This window comes from Podarcis gaigeae (genome assembly GCF_964106915.1).
Source record: "Podarcis gaigeae genome assembly, chromosome: 4".
Classification (NCBI taxonomy): Eukaryota; Metazoa; Chordata; class Lepidosauria; order Squamata; family Lacertidae; genus Podarcis; species Podarcis gaigeae.
The window spans coordinates 92,916,469-92,931,538 of record NC_139677.1 but is presented as its reverse complement, the minus strand read 5'-3'; the positions used below and the strand labels follow the sequence as shown (position 1 = coordinate 92,931,538).

The 15,070-nt window shown below is 44.4% G+C and overlaps 1 protein-coding gene across 2 annotated transcripts in view; it reads left to right on the top strand.

Annotated features, from left to right (window-relative positions):
• LOC310843344 (glutamate carboxypeptidase 2-like) overlaps positions 1 to 15,070 on the top strand; it is a 56,366-nt gene that overhangs the window by 24,699 nt on the left and 16,597 nt on the right. For both annotated transcript variants that reach the window (XM_083736583.1, XM_083736584.1), the window contains exons 7-10: positions 1,582 to 1,675; positions 8,267 to 8,365; positions 10,095 to 10,180; positions 12,580 to 12,699. In XM_083736583.1, the coding sequence (XP_083592709.1) occupies positions 1,582 to 1,675; positions 8,267 to 8,365; positions 10,095 to 10,180; positions 12,580 to 12,699 (399 nt within the window). The remainder of the gene's footprint in view (positions 1 to 1,581; positions 1,676 to 8,266; positions 8,366 to 10,094; positions 10,181 to 12,579; positions 12,700 to 15,070) is intronic.

Genomic DNA, 15,070 nt, shown 5'->3' with positions numbered 1-15,070 from the left:
TTAGTCATGCTGGCCACATGACCCAGAAGCTGTATGCCGGCTCCCTCAGCCAAAGCAAGATGAGCGCCGCAACCCCAGAGTCAGTCACAACTGGACCTAGTGGTCAGGGGTCCCTTTACCTTTATCCCAGATTTAAACTGGATTAGCAGTGTTTCCTCTGCTCGGGAAAATCTGGGAATGTATTTTTTTTTCCATTCCTCAGAAAAGTTTATTTGTGTATGCCACTACTGCAGCCCATGTTTTGTTAGCCCCCAAATGGAAAATTAGCAAGGTCCTAACTAAAGAAGAATGGCAATTTAAGCTGACAGAATATGTGCAGCTTGCAGATTTGCCGTATAGAATAAGAGAACAAGAAGAATGCGCGTTTAGAGAAGGTTGGAAAACGTTTATTGACTATATGGAGGGAAATTGTGTATACTTGGAGACGTTGGCAGCATCAAGATGAATTCAGCAGTGTAAATAAGCTTTGATAGATGTAATAATGGAATGCTGAATGGTTTGGTTTATGCAAAATATGCAGGGGTTTATGATATACAAAATGAACCATGGAAAGAGAAGAAGGGAAGTCACTGATATTTTAACAATGTTTAAATGAGTATTCTAAATTGTAAAACAGAAAATTTAATAAAAATTAGAGAGAGAGAGGGGGGGGGGGGAAAGCCAGGGCTCTCTAGAAGAGGGATGAGGAAGAGGTGGCCCACCAGATGCAGCAGCAGTTGCCCCTCCTTTTCCTTTCCCATCATGCACCAGCTTCAGTACGGAGATCTTTTCTTATGGGGCATTTTATGCAGATCAGAAAGCGCAAGGAACAGGCTAGACTGCAGAATGCTGGAGAAATATTTTTAGTGGGAACAAAAACGCATGCGCTCCCCATGACCACCTCACTTTGATAAGATAAGCCCAAGCCTGCACCCACCGAAACGCTAAAGGGCTTTGAGAAACAGTGGAAATGTCTTTCACGGGGGGAAAGGGGGTTTGAGAAGTTGGAGCACAGTAAGCAAACAATATTGACAGTACCAAACCATCTGCCAATGAGTGTTTCCTTTTATATGACAAACCTGCAGGCAAGGTTTCTTGCTTTTAACTTGGCTGGCAAGGAGTTTGAAGCCCTTCGTAATTAAGCAATATTGTAATTAAATACCTGGGGTGATACTCCAAAACATTTCTCTTCAAAGGAATTGCTAACTTGGTTTCTGGTAGCTGCCAGACTTTCTATTGCACACAAAAAAATGGAAGAACTTAAATGATGTGCCTCTTGATCATTGTGGCATAAGAACTTATGAAACCTCGGAATTGCTGAAAAGATAACTCACGGGATTCATGTGGTGGAAGGCAAAGAAGCAGCAGAACAATTTTATGCAACTTGGTGGGACTTTTTCATCCTTACCTGCACCTAAAAAAAGAAATACGGTCCTCCAAAATTATGCTTTTGTTTAATGTATCTATACTTACCGTTGTTGCATAAGCAACTTTCTGGTGACTTTCTGCATACTTGTGTTGGAAACTTAATTAATTTATTAATAAGCGAGCAATGTTGTAATTATTATTTTCAATATTTCCCCACCCTACCCCTTGACCCAGAGTACACCTACCGCTACGATGTAGCCCAGGCGACAGCCCAGTTGAACATTCCTGTCCACCCTATCGGTTACCATGATGCTGAGATGTTGCTGAGGTAAGCACACCTGGTGGTTAACATTTGCAGGTTTAGTCAATTCCACAATCAGCTTGTGGGCCGGCATGGCGGGTTTCATTCACCTTGCCCTTCCACAGTGGTGAAACATATCTGATACATAAACCACTGAGCCTCTTGGGATTGCCGATCGGAAGGTCGGCGGTTCGAATCCCGCAATGGAGTGAGCTTCCAATGCTCTGTCCCAGCTCCTGCCAACCTAGCAATTTGAAAGCACACCAGTGCAAGTAGATAAATAGGTACTGCTGTGGTGTGAAGGTAAATGGCGTTTCCATGCGCTCTGGTTTCTGTCACAGTGTTCCGTTGTGCCAGAGCAGTTTAGTCATGCTGGCCACATGACCCAGAAAGCTGTCTGTGGGCAAACACCGGCTCCTTCAGCCTGAAAGCAAGATGAGCGCTGCAACCCCATAGTCACCTTTGACTGGACTTAACTGTCCAGGGGTCCTTTACCTTTACCTACGTATTAAACTCCTTTCCTATGTGATGTTTGCCCTAATGCACGGCTGTGTTTTGTCTTGACTCAATCAACTGTGATTTCTGTACTTGCCTTGCCAATTACGGGATTGTTCGTCTGCTTGCAGAGCCTGATTTCTGTGTAAGGGTAAGATCTGCAGTGCTGTGAAAGCATAAATATGCAGGCTAGCAAAGCTTTCCATTTCTCAAAAGACTGTCACTTTTCCCCAGCGCTACAAAAAGGGTCAGGCTAGTCGGTTAAACAAACACCGCACCCTCGATTCACTGATAAGCCCTGCATTCGTCACTGAACAAGGTAGAACCCACATATACACAAGTGGCTTGTTTATTTTTGAAAGGGCTTGGAGCAGAGCCATTGAGCTTTCCAGAGCATGGCTTAGCTCCAAGACGTCAATCTTGAGTAAGCTAACATCAGTTCAAATCCTAAATGTCCAGTTTTGAGCAAAAGGTTACCTTCTGCGTCTACCCACAGTGACTGACAAAGCCAGCTGGGGTTACAGTTCCCAGGCCGAGACTTGTTCCTTGACGCTGGAGGAGTCCGTCTGAGGATATGTGGGGCAACAAATAAGGACAAATTAATAGGGAGGGAGGAGGATGGACAGAAAACAGGGAAATGGCTTTCAAAAAAACTATTTCACTTCAAGCATCAAGGAAGCTGATGGAAAAGAGACTTATCTGCACTTTACTTAAAGAGTCCTTGTATTAGAACAATTAGTTATAAGAGAGATCATTCTTTTTTTAAAAAAAAACATTAAGAGAACACTCTGTGCTGGTAAATGTTTTTCAGCCTTTCCCCACTTTTCCTTGTCTTACAAAGGCAGAAACCTTGAGCCAAAAAGAGAAAAGTCAAGGGGTGGGAGAGGAAACCAGGGCTTAATATAGCAAACAAAAAGGTCATAGAATTGTAGACCCCAAGAGTCATGATTTTAAGATGAAGAGTCTCATGCTTTACCGACTGAGCTGTCCTAGCAGCTTGGGACATGAAGTTCTCAAATATATTTTCAAAGAACACATTCCCCTCTTTTCCTAAATGGATCGTGAACTTTATTATCACTGTGGCAAGTCTGGGGTTCTTGAAGTATGTGGTTCGTTGTGTAACTCCCAGTCCCTTTTCTGCAACTCCATCCTAGGCACTGCCCCCTGCCCCAGTTTAAGCTATAATGCTAAACCTGCTTATTAGGAAGCAAACCACATTGACCACAGTGGGATTTCTTTCTCACTTAGACATGCATTGGGTTATGTAATAATAATAATAATAATAATAATAATAATAATAATAATAATAATAATATTTTATTTACACCCCGCCCTTCCCAGTTCAAAAACCAGGCTCAGGGTGGCTAGCAACAAATTTAAAACACTTAATTATAAAAGCAGCATAAAATACAGTATAAAAACATGAATAACAATAAAATTCAAAAATCAATTTAGGGGAAATAAGCATTAGATAATCCCCAGGGCTAGCTGGCTGAATTGGTCCTACTTGGGCCAGTGAGGAGGCCAGGGGAGAATTAGCTGTGGGGTCTCAGAGCGGGTGATCTTCATAAAAGGGGAGGGAAGAGAAGGGAAATAAATGATCAGGCTGAATTCAAATTAAAGGCCAGGTGGAATAGCTCTGTCTTAGAGGCCTGACGGAAGGAGGTTAAATCCTGCAGGGCCCTAGCCTCATGGGACAGAGCATTCCACCAGGTCGGAGCCATCACTGAAAAGGCCCTGGCCCTGGTGGAGGATAGTCTAACTTCCTTAGGGCCCGGGACCTCTAAACTATGGTTATTCATGGACCTTAAGGTCCTCTGCGGGGCATACCAGGAGAGGCGGCCCCATAGATACGTTATGTTGCCATAGAATCCTAGTTGGAAGGAACCTGAAGATCATCTACTTCAACCCCCTGGGATTCAGCAATCTTTCACCAAATGTGGGGCTTGAATCCACAACCCCCTAGGTTAAGAGTCCCATGCTCTACCAACTGAGCCATGAGTGATCTTCTCAATGTATGTCTACATGGTTCTCAGCCACATTATTGCACTAGGAAGATTTTTGCTTGCAGTCTTCCCACAGAGATTTGGTTGGCTGCTAGTGGGAAGTAAAAGACGAGCTTGTCAAAGCCTCAATGACACACTGGGCAATAGATATAGGTCATGATATAGATTTTAACCTCTGGGAGGGGGGACTCTGGAAAAGCGATTTGAAGTTCACAGCATGTTTCTCTTTGGAGGAGAACTACTTGAAAATGATTTACAGATGGTGTTGAACTCCGAGTAGGCTTGCTAATACGTATAAGACTGACTCAGATAAGTGCTGGAGATGTAATGAGTTTGAGGGAATGAGAGCCAGTGTGGTGTAGTGGTTAAGAGCGGTAGACTTGTAATCTGGGGAACTGGGTTCGCGTCTCTGCTCCTCCACATGCAGCTGCTGGGTGACCTTGGGCCAGTCACACTTCTCTGAAGTCTCTCAGCCCCACTCACCTCACAGAGTGTTTGTTGTGGGGGGGGGGGGAAGGGAAAGGAGAATGTTAGCTGCTTTGAGACTCCTTCAGGTAGTGATAAAGTGGGATATCAAATCCAAACTCCTCCTCCTCCTCTTCTTCTTCTCCTTTCACATGTGGTAGACTTGTAAAAGGGTAAAAGAGTACAGTGGACGCTCGGGTTGCGAACATGATCCATGCGGGATGCACGTTCACAACCCACAGTGTTCGCAACCCGCGTCTCTGCGTCTGCGCATGCGTGGGTTGCAATTTGGCGCTTCTGCGCATGCACGACCACCGAAACCCGGAAGTAACCCATTCCAGTACTTCCAGGTTTTGGCAGTCCACAACCCGAAAAAACACAACCTGAAGCATCTGTAATCCGAGGTGTGACTGTATTGGGGAATGATCCATAATGAACTGAAAAAAAATGTTTAAAAGTACTTCCCCTCCCCCCCCAAAAAAAACCCAGAGTCCTTTCTTTTGGGGATAATTCAGACTGAAATTCCCAGGTGTCAAAAAAGGTTATTTATGTATGCCACTACTGCAGCCCGTGTTTTGTTAGCCCCAAAATGGAAAACGAGTGAGGTCCCAACCAAAGAAGAATGGCAACTTAAGTTGACAGAATATGCGCAGCTTGCAGACTTAACATATGGAATAAGAGAACAAGAAGAACATACGTTTAGAGAAGATTGGAAAACATTTATTGAATATACGGGAAATAACTGTAGAACCTAATGCTGTATAAGTTAATACTGACAGCATTAAGATAAGATCAAGTGTAAATAAGGTATGATGGATGTAATAATGGAATGCTGAATGGTATAGTTTCTGTAAAATAGGCAATGATTTATGATATGTAAAATGAACCATGGAAAGAGAAGAAGGGGAGTCATTGATATTTTAAGGATGTAAAAATGAGTGCTTTAAATTGTAAAAAGGAAATTTTTAAAAAATATTATATACAAACATTTGGTTGGTTGCTGTGAAAACAGGATATTGGACTAGATGGGCAAAATACCTTATCCAGAAGGCTCTTTTTTATGTTCTGATGTTGCTTATGGCACAGAAGGGCATAAACAGGAAGGGCAATTTATCCCTTTTAGGGAGAACTCGCCATGTGAGTGGCACCACAGCAGTAAAGGCCCTACTCTGTGCCTTAGCAGTTCTGACATTGGAACACTACTAAATTTGGATGAATACCTTATTTGATGGTGTGAGGATATAGGGAGGTGAAAGAGAGAAGTTTTTCCCCTTAGATATGAAGATCCCGGGCCGTTAAAGAGAAGTGAAAACACCTTGAGTCTGTGAGTTAATAGGGAAGGAGTGCAAATATTTTAAGACTGGTGAGACATGTTCGTTGTGAGGCCAACTCCATTCTGTGATGCTCTATTCTGTGCTAGCAGAATTTTCTTAAGGAAATGTATAAAATGATGGCAGAATCAGAAGTACACACACAACCCTTAATAAAATAAATGGAAGTGGGATTTTCCAGGGAGGATTTCTGATGAAACATGGAAATGAGTTTGGTGGCTGGTCCCTTCCAAAACTCCACGTCTTTATAATGAAAAAAGCTTCCACAAAGCTCTTGTTGTCTAAAAGAATGAACTACCTATTTCCAGAAGTTGAAGATAAATATTGGGTATATCGAGGTGTAAGAGCTGACTTGGTGCTTATTTTGAGGAAGTGTGCTAGTATTATTATTTTTTAAAGAAGAAGAAGCAATGTCAAGAAAATGAAAGGATATCGATTAACTCCTGTTCTGATAGTTATCTTGTTTGGCAATCTTAAAAGTGAAGTATTGGATGGAGATGGATAAATGATTGCCACGCTGGCCAACTGCTGTACGTAGATAAGCAATCAGCCATAAGTACAGACAAATAGCACCCTCTATTAATCAGAGATCCATTGAGCAGCATACAGGCCATGAAAGCAGGTTTTATGTTGAAAATGACTGACAGTATTAAATATAGAGAAGGCAGGCAAAGGAAGTAAAAGTTTCATTGGGAAAATGGCCAGTGGTTATTATTGTACTGGAACAGATAATGTGCAACCATATAGCTTATTTTGGTGTGCTGTAATCCTATGTTATTTTCTTCGTTTTCTCCTCCTCCTTTATATGGAAACTGTATATATACAGGAATCGTAAAGTTACTTTTTCATTTCAGGTTTTTTTCTTTTTTTTCTTTTGCCTTGCTCGTTTCTGCATTACAGACTTTTGCATTCCAGATTTTCCAAAAAGTAATAAGGGGAAAACAATGCACTGTTCTGCATTGGTATTCTATGGCTTGGGAACTATCTTCAAGGGGAGACCCACAAGGAGTACATTGTAGTAATCTGTGTTGGAGGTTCCTAAGGTCTTGTTTCTCAGGTCATAACACAGAGGGCCTTCTCGGTAGTGGCGCCTGCCCTGTGGAACGCCCTCCCTTCAGATGTGAAGGAAATAAGCAGCTATCTTATCTTTAAAAGGCATCTGAAGGCAGCTCTGTTTAGGGAAGTTTTTAATATTTAATGCTGTATCGTTTTAACACTCGGTGGAAGCCACCCAGAGTGGCTGGGGAAACTCAGCCAGATGGGCGGGGTATAAATAATAAATTATTATTATTATTATATGATGTCCCTGTGCCAAAAGCAATAGTGTCCAGTGGAACCATCCCATGCCTCCAAAACTGCCTCCTTTCACTCCTCCAAAAAGTACCGATGGCCACCAACTTAGATAGTTTTGTAAGATAATTTCCCCTGGCTACTTCCCATGCTGACTGTGTTTCACATCCACTGTTGGAAGCAGTAGGTCTCTGAATACCAGTTGCTGGAAACAGTGGCGGAGGAACCCTTTCCATCACCCGGAGAAGGACGAACCGCCTGGTGACGCATGCGCAACAGCCCGTATGCAAACGGCAGCCCATACGGACACCGTGTGGCGCAGCACGAGTGGTGCTCACACTGACTGCATGCATGCCCTCCGCCGCTCTACAGCTGGAGCGAGGCAGCAGGCCATCTTGTCACCCCTCCCCAGTGCAGTGCCAGGGGTAGACCACCCCCTCCGCCCCCCAATTCGTACACCGCTGGCTGGAAATCACAAATAGGGTGAATTCAGGTCCTGCTTGCAGACTTCCCATAGACATTTGGTCAGGCGCTGTAAGAACATGATTCCGGACTGGGTGGGGATTTGTATTGATCCAGGAAGTCTCCTCTTAAGTTCTTGTGTTCCTTATGGTCGCTGGTAAGATCGGGTTTTCCTCCTCTCTCCTGATCCTTCTGTAGCAGGTGAGTCTTCCTAGTGGATCACTAGGAAGATCATCTAGCTGAAGGCATTCTAGGAAACAAGGTCTTCCACCCTGTGGCAACTGAGCAGGCAAGCGATCTTCCAGACAAAACAACCGACGACCAAGTTTGAAAGCTTGGTTATGCCTGAAGTCTTTTTGCCTTCCGATTTTTATTTGCCAGTCATTACCCTTTGGGGTTTTGCAGCTACAAAATGGTAGCTCCAAAAGAGGGACTTAGGGGGAAAATATTCTGGAAGCCTACATGCCAGAAGTTACTTCAGTTTTGGAATTTTTGTACGGAGAAACACACAATTGCTCCTACTTCTTTCTCGGATGGATGCCAACTCTAATGTTATCTTTTTCCAACAGGGACATGGGAGGACCACCCCCGCCAGATGACAGCTGGAAGGGAAACCTCTCTGTGCCTTACAACGTTGGGCCAGGCTTCGTAGGAAGTTCTTCAAAAAGGTGGGAGGAGAATATAATCTTGTGATGTTGAGTAAACGGTCAATACGAAAATGGAGCCACAGAACCTGCACTGAATAAGAAAGGTTTAGTTGGTTAGGGTAATGTCGGCTGTCTGTCAGTCCTCTTTGTTTGGGACTAAACGAAGATCCCTCCTTAAGACCACCTTATTGTACCTGTATGAGCCTACCTGAACTTTATTTATTTACTTTTACGCCACCTTTTCCCTGACAGGACTCAAGGCCACTTACATATAAACTCCAGAACCACTAAAAACATGGAAAAATCAATCATTAAAATACAGTTACATATTGATGGAATTAAAATGGTGTGCGTATATAAAACCTGTTCAAAACATACCAATACAGTGGTACCTCAGGTTACATACGCTTCAGGTTACATACGCTTCAGGTTACAGACTCCGCTAACCCAGAAATAATACTTTGGGTTAAGAACTTTGCTTCAGGATGAGAACAGAAATTGTGCTCCGGTGCTGCGGCAGCAGCAGGAGGCCCCATTAGCTAAAGTGGTGCTTCATGTTAAGGACAGTTTCAGGTTAAGAACGGACCTCCGGAACGAATTAAGTACTTAACCCGAGGTACCACTGTAATTCCAATAAAAAACCAGCACGGCACCAGCCCTTTAATGGAAAGCAGTCAGTTCCCAAAATCCTGTTGGAACAAAAAAATATTCACTTTCTGGAAGAACAATAAGGAGGGAGCAATTCAATAACTTCTCTAGGGAGGGAGTTTCAAAGTCTGGGAGCAGCCACTGAGAAGATCAGTGATTGTGCTCCTGCTTTCTGGCTGACTGGTAGAAAGGTAAAGGTAAAGGACTCCTGGACGGTTAAGTCCAGTCAAAGGCGACTGTGGGGTTGCGGCGTTCATCTCGCTTTCAGGCCGAGGGAGCCAGTGTCATGTGGGTCATATGGCCAGCAGGACTAAACTGCTTCTGGCGCAATGGAACACCGTGACGGAAGCCAGAGCGCACGGAAATGCCGTTTACCTTCCCACCACAGTGGTACCTATTTATCTACTTGCACTGGCGTGCTTTTGAACTGCTAGGTTGGCAGGAGCTGGGACAGAGCAACGGGAGCTCACTCCATTGCGAGGATTCGAACCGCCAACCTTCTGATCGGCAAGCCCAAGAGGCTCAGTGGTTTAGACCACAGCGGCACCCTTTACCTTTTTGACCCATAGAAGATGCTAGAGTACAGATACATAAACAGAGTCTTCTCAGTGGTGGCCCCTCAACTTTGAAATCCCTCACTAAGGAAATAAATATGACCTCATTGCTGCTGGTTTTGCATATGGCCTTATCACTGCTGGGACTTCCGCTTTCTTTCTTCCCTCTGCAGCCCACAGCAGCCCCTTCCCCTCAAGATCTGCTTCAAATGGTCGCCTCAAACCCTTCAGAGCACTTTGGGTGGGGCGGGATGGGGGGACTGCAGAGGGAAGGGGAATCCATTCTGCCAACAATTTCTGTTTCGCTGACGGATGCTTACATGTTGGACTCCATCTAGAAAAATGAGCACACAGGTTCAAAAAAAGTGGCTCTTATGTTGAAGGCTGGTGTTAAAACTAAGTCCACCTTCTGAAAATGATATTTCGGAATTTATAACTATGCAGAATTTCAGCCCTAATCCATTCTGACTTTAAAGTCTAAAGCGTGCATTTATTTCTTAACTTGACATTTAACACTTGATTTTTTTTATATATTGCACTTGCATTAGCAAAGTCAAAATGCATGTCCACAGCATCAAAGAAGTAAGAAGAATTTACAACGTGATCGGTACTCTTCAAGGTGCAACAGAGCCAGGTAAAGCCATTCCCTTGCTCATTCTCTGTGGGGTCAAGCCAGCGGAAGGGTTGTAGTTCAGAGGTAGAATGCATGGTTTGTATGATAAATGCCCCTGGCATTCCTGTGTAGAGCTAAGAAAGGCTTTCACCTGAAATCCAGGATGTCCTTCAAATTTAGCCAGTCCTCCAGCAGGTGGCGCTGTGGGTTAAAGCCTCAGCGCCTAGGACTTGCCGATCGAAAGGTCGGCGGTTCGAATCCCTGTGGCGGGGTGCGCTCCCGCTGCTCGGTCCCAGCGCCTGCCAACCTAGCAGTTCGAAAGCACCTCCGGGTGCAAGTAGATAAATAGGGACCGCTTACCAGCGGGAAGGTAAACGGCGTTTCCGTGTGCAGCTCTGGCTCGCCAGATGCAGCTTTGTCACGCTGGCCACGTGACCCGGAAGTGTCTCCGGACAGCGCTGGCCCCTGGCCTCTTGAGTGAGATGGGCGCACAACCCCAGAGTCTGTCAAGACTGGCCCGTACGGGCAGGGGTACCTTTACCTTTACCATACCAGACTAGATAGATTGCCGGAAGAAATATCAACAACCTCAGATATGCAGATGACACAACCTTGATGGCAGAAAGTGAGGAGGAATTAAAGAACCTTTTAATGAGGGTGAAAGAGGAGAGCGCAAAATATGGTCTGAAGCTCAACATCAAAAAAACGAAGATCATGGCCATTGGGCCCATCACCTCCTGGCAAATAGAAGGGGAAGAAATGGAGGTAGTGAGAGATTTTACTTTCTTGGGCTCCATGATCACGGCAGATGGTGACAGTAGCCACGAAATTAAAAGACGCCTGCTTCTTGGGAGAAGGGCAATGACAGGCCTAGACAGCATCTTGAGAAGTAGAGACATCACCTTGCCAACTAAGGTTCGTATAGTTAAAGCTATGGTTTTCCCAGTAGTGATGTATGGAAGTGAGAGCCAGCCCATAAAGAAGGCTGATCACGGAAGAATTGATGCTTTTGAATTATGGTGCTGGAGGAGACTCTTGAGAGTCCCATGGACTGCAAGAAGACCAAACCTCTCCATACTGAAGGAAATCAACCCTGAGTGCTCACTGGAAGGACAGATTGTGAAGCTGAGGCTTCAGTACTTTGGCCACCTCATGAGAAGAGAAGACTCCCTGGAGAAGACCCTGATGTTGGGAAAGATGGAGGGCACAAGGAGAAGGGGACGGCAGAAGACGAGATGGTTGGATAGTGTTTTCGAGGTTACCAGCATGAGTTTGACCAAACTGCGGGAGGCAGTGGAGGACAGAGGTGCCTGGCGTTCTCTGGTCCATGGGGTCACGAAGATCGGACACGACTAAACGACTAAACAACAACAACAACCAGACTAGATGGACCAGTGAGCCAACCCCTATTTTAATATTTTCCTAATACAGTCATACCTTGGTTCTCAAACGGAATCTGTTCCGGAAGCCCATTAGAAAACGTTCAGAAACCAAGGCACGGCTTCCGATTGGCTTCAGGAGCTTCCTGCACTCAATTGGAAGCCATGTCAGCCGCTTGGCTTCCAAAAAAAGTTTACAAACCAGAATACTCGAGCCAAAACACTCGACTCACAAGGCATTCATATAAAAAGCCTTAAAGTAATGTTAAGAGCATAGAAAAGCTGGTGTTGGGGAGGGGATAAGAAATGCCATGCAATAACCTATAAAATAAATCCAGCGAAACAACAGTAAAAACTTCAGTGGCAAAAAAGTACTCTCATAGGCACCATAATTGTCATAATCCATCAGAAGCTGGCTAGAAGATGCTGAAGGAAATTAATGATGGTACCTGGTTGGTGCCTTTTGGGGGACAGCATTAGACATGCAGGGAGCCACAACTGAAAAGGCCCCCTCCCTTTAAACTTCCCTCAGAGGCGGAAGAGGGACCTCAGATTGAAGGGTCTGGGATATGTTGTGAAAGATATCGAGGTCTTGAGCCATGCAAGGCTGTCTAGTCAAACCCACTTCTTCTTTTATTTGTTTTTATCCTGCTATTCCTCCTTTCATCATGGAGACCAGCTGTCCTTCAAAATTCACACATCTCCAAATTGAAGCGCACTTCTCCAGCTACAGGAAAATGTGCTACAAAAAAAGGCACATACTGGGGTGAAGTGTGCATTTAAATGCATTTATTACTGAACATATAAAAATGCAATTTATGAGGGGGAATGTCTCTGCAAAAATGTATATCAGACAAAACGCCATATAAAAACATACACTAGGGGAAAGTGACACTAAAACACTGGCGAATTTTCATGAGCAAAATGGTCAGATCCTCTCACCTCTAGCTCTAGATTTTCCTCAGAGGGGCCCTCAAGTAGAACTCTCGTCGTGATTTATTGCGCCCATTAAAAAATTAATCCTCATTTCCATTGATCCAGACAGGTACGTTATTCTAGGTGGCCACCGAGACTCTTGGGTCTTTGGTGGGATTGACCCGCAGAGCGGAGCGGCTGTTGTTCACGAGATTGTCCGAAGCTTTGGAAAGCTGAAGCAGCAAGGTGAGACAAGAAGAATGCAGAACCTAAAAATCTGTTGGGTTGGGGATCCATCCATCCAACATCTCGTCTTCCTGTGTGCTGTTCTGTGGGTTCTTCCACCCCTACCCTGATGCATTTTTGAGGGGTGCACAGGGAGGAGGAGATGGAGGGGAAAGCCTAGGCTTCTGCTAGCAGAACTTGCTACTTGAGTCCAGCCCAGTCATAGGTGCCAACTCCCTGGGGTTCTGGCACCCACAAAATTCCCCATGAAGGGCCTGGGTTGTCGTGCGTGAAGGGGGAGCAGGAAAAAACTTAAACATGTAGCAGAGCTTCCCCCAAAAATAGACCAGAGGCAATTGTACTTCATCCCACAGAGTTTTACTTGCTACTGAAGGTGAGTAGCTGTGCTGAAATGCCAGAGGAGCCTGGGCCCATAACCTGTCGTCCATGAAGGGGAAGCAGGAAAAAACTTAAACACATAGCATTTTCCGTACGTCCCCTGTACAGACGACACTGCGAAACACATCCAGTCGAGATGTGTGCACGCTTTAGCAGAGTTATGCAAGTAGCCAGGAGGTGAAGGAATGTGTCATCACGATTTTATTATTTACAGCAAATTAAAACAACAAAACATGGCTGGTTTGAACAGCATCTCTCACACACGTCTTTTCTGTCGGAGAGCAGAGAATGAAAAGCAAAGACGAAAAGCACAAAGAACGGAAGTTCTCTAGTCTGAGTTCCGTTCCCACACTTACAGCAGTATGGAATGTAAACATGGAATCATATGTCCCAGCAATGGGAGAATGAATTACTGACATCCATGGGCACCGATGGTCGCGGGACCAAGCTGCCACTCCTGAGCCCTCATTGTTTATGAGCCCAGCTTCTTCAAATAAACCATAGGTAACAACTGACTATAGCTCCTGGTTTGGACATAACAAAAACTGACAGTTGAAAATGGAAATGGTTGCTTCCACCTCCTGGATCCAGGTGTGAAATACTGGCATTGGTGGGATGAAAGACATTCAGCCATGCAGCCAATCAACTTTTGGACCCTATAATCCGTACACTGGGGTGTTCTGCATATATGATTCTACATCTGAGATAGTAAAGATTGGGCATCTAGTGTAAGGTTGGGAGAAGGGTTCCTCATTTTATCCTCGTATGATCTACATCTTTCCTGCCACCCCCTGGTGTAAACACTGTGTTACAAAATAGCTTTATCTGTTTATTTGTCACTTCGTAAAATGAGTTCTGTAGGACAGCAGTTCAAATTCTGCGCGCGAGGGGGGGGGGGCTTGAATTCTGCAACCTGAATAATTGATGACAATAGAACACATTAGGGCAATATCCCCTAATTAGACTTAATTTATTCTGGTTTGGGCTATCTTGGGGATGTGATTTTTGGGTACAGATTTTTTATTTATTTTTTAACTTTATTGTGTGTGTCTTTCGATCTGTCTAGTATGCAATGTAATGTAGCAACATGCAGAACCTTTGCAAGGAAAGGCCACAGCTCAGCAGCAGAGCAGAAGGCCCTGGGTTCAAATCCCACCATCTCTAAGTAGGGCTGGGAGATACTCCTGCCTGAAATCCCACAGAGCTGCTGCCAGTCAGTGCAGACAATGCTGGGGTAAATGGAGCAATAGTCTGCCTTGGTATAAGGAAGCTTCCTAAAATCCAAAACGAAACAAAAATTGAAGCAAAAATTCTTGCAGTCCAGAGGGTTTCGGTCTTTCTTCATTATTTCCTGTAACAGCGGCAATCCTGCATGCACTGAGATTGCTCGGGTCTGATTGAAATCAATGGGATTTAAGCAGCCACAAGGACTGACAAGCAGAAAAGAACAGTGCATGTAAATTTCTTGCCTTTGAATTGTTTTATTGATGATGGAGAGGCTTTAATGAACAATGGCTTGTTGTTGTTGTTAAATGACCTAGTCAGAACTGCAAAGGACTTGCTCGGTTTGGTGGGAATAACGTTTTGCAGAAGAATACGCCATCTTAATGGGTAAAGAAGCAGGATACAAATCACTCCAGTCGATAGCAAGCTCAGGTTGTGAGTGCCGATAGGAAGGTAGCCAAAATGGGACACTGACAACATGGCCCTTTTATAATGTGTTGGGGGGAGGTTATTGGGTTGTTGTTGTTGTTTTGATTATGTATTTTGTGGTTTTATATTCTGATTTTATCCTGTGAACTGTGCTGAAACCTGTGGTTATATGACGGAATAATAATAATAATAATAATAATAATAATAATAGGAGGAGGAGGAGGAATCAACATGCCTGAGGGACCCTGAGATTGGCAGTAGTACAAAAAAACCTGCAAAGGCACTTCAGAAGGGCAAAAGTTCCCCTCTGGAAAAAAAAAAAATGCCTTAGCCCACTGAA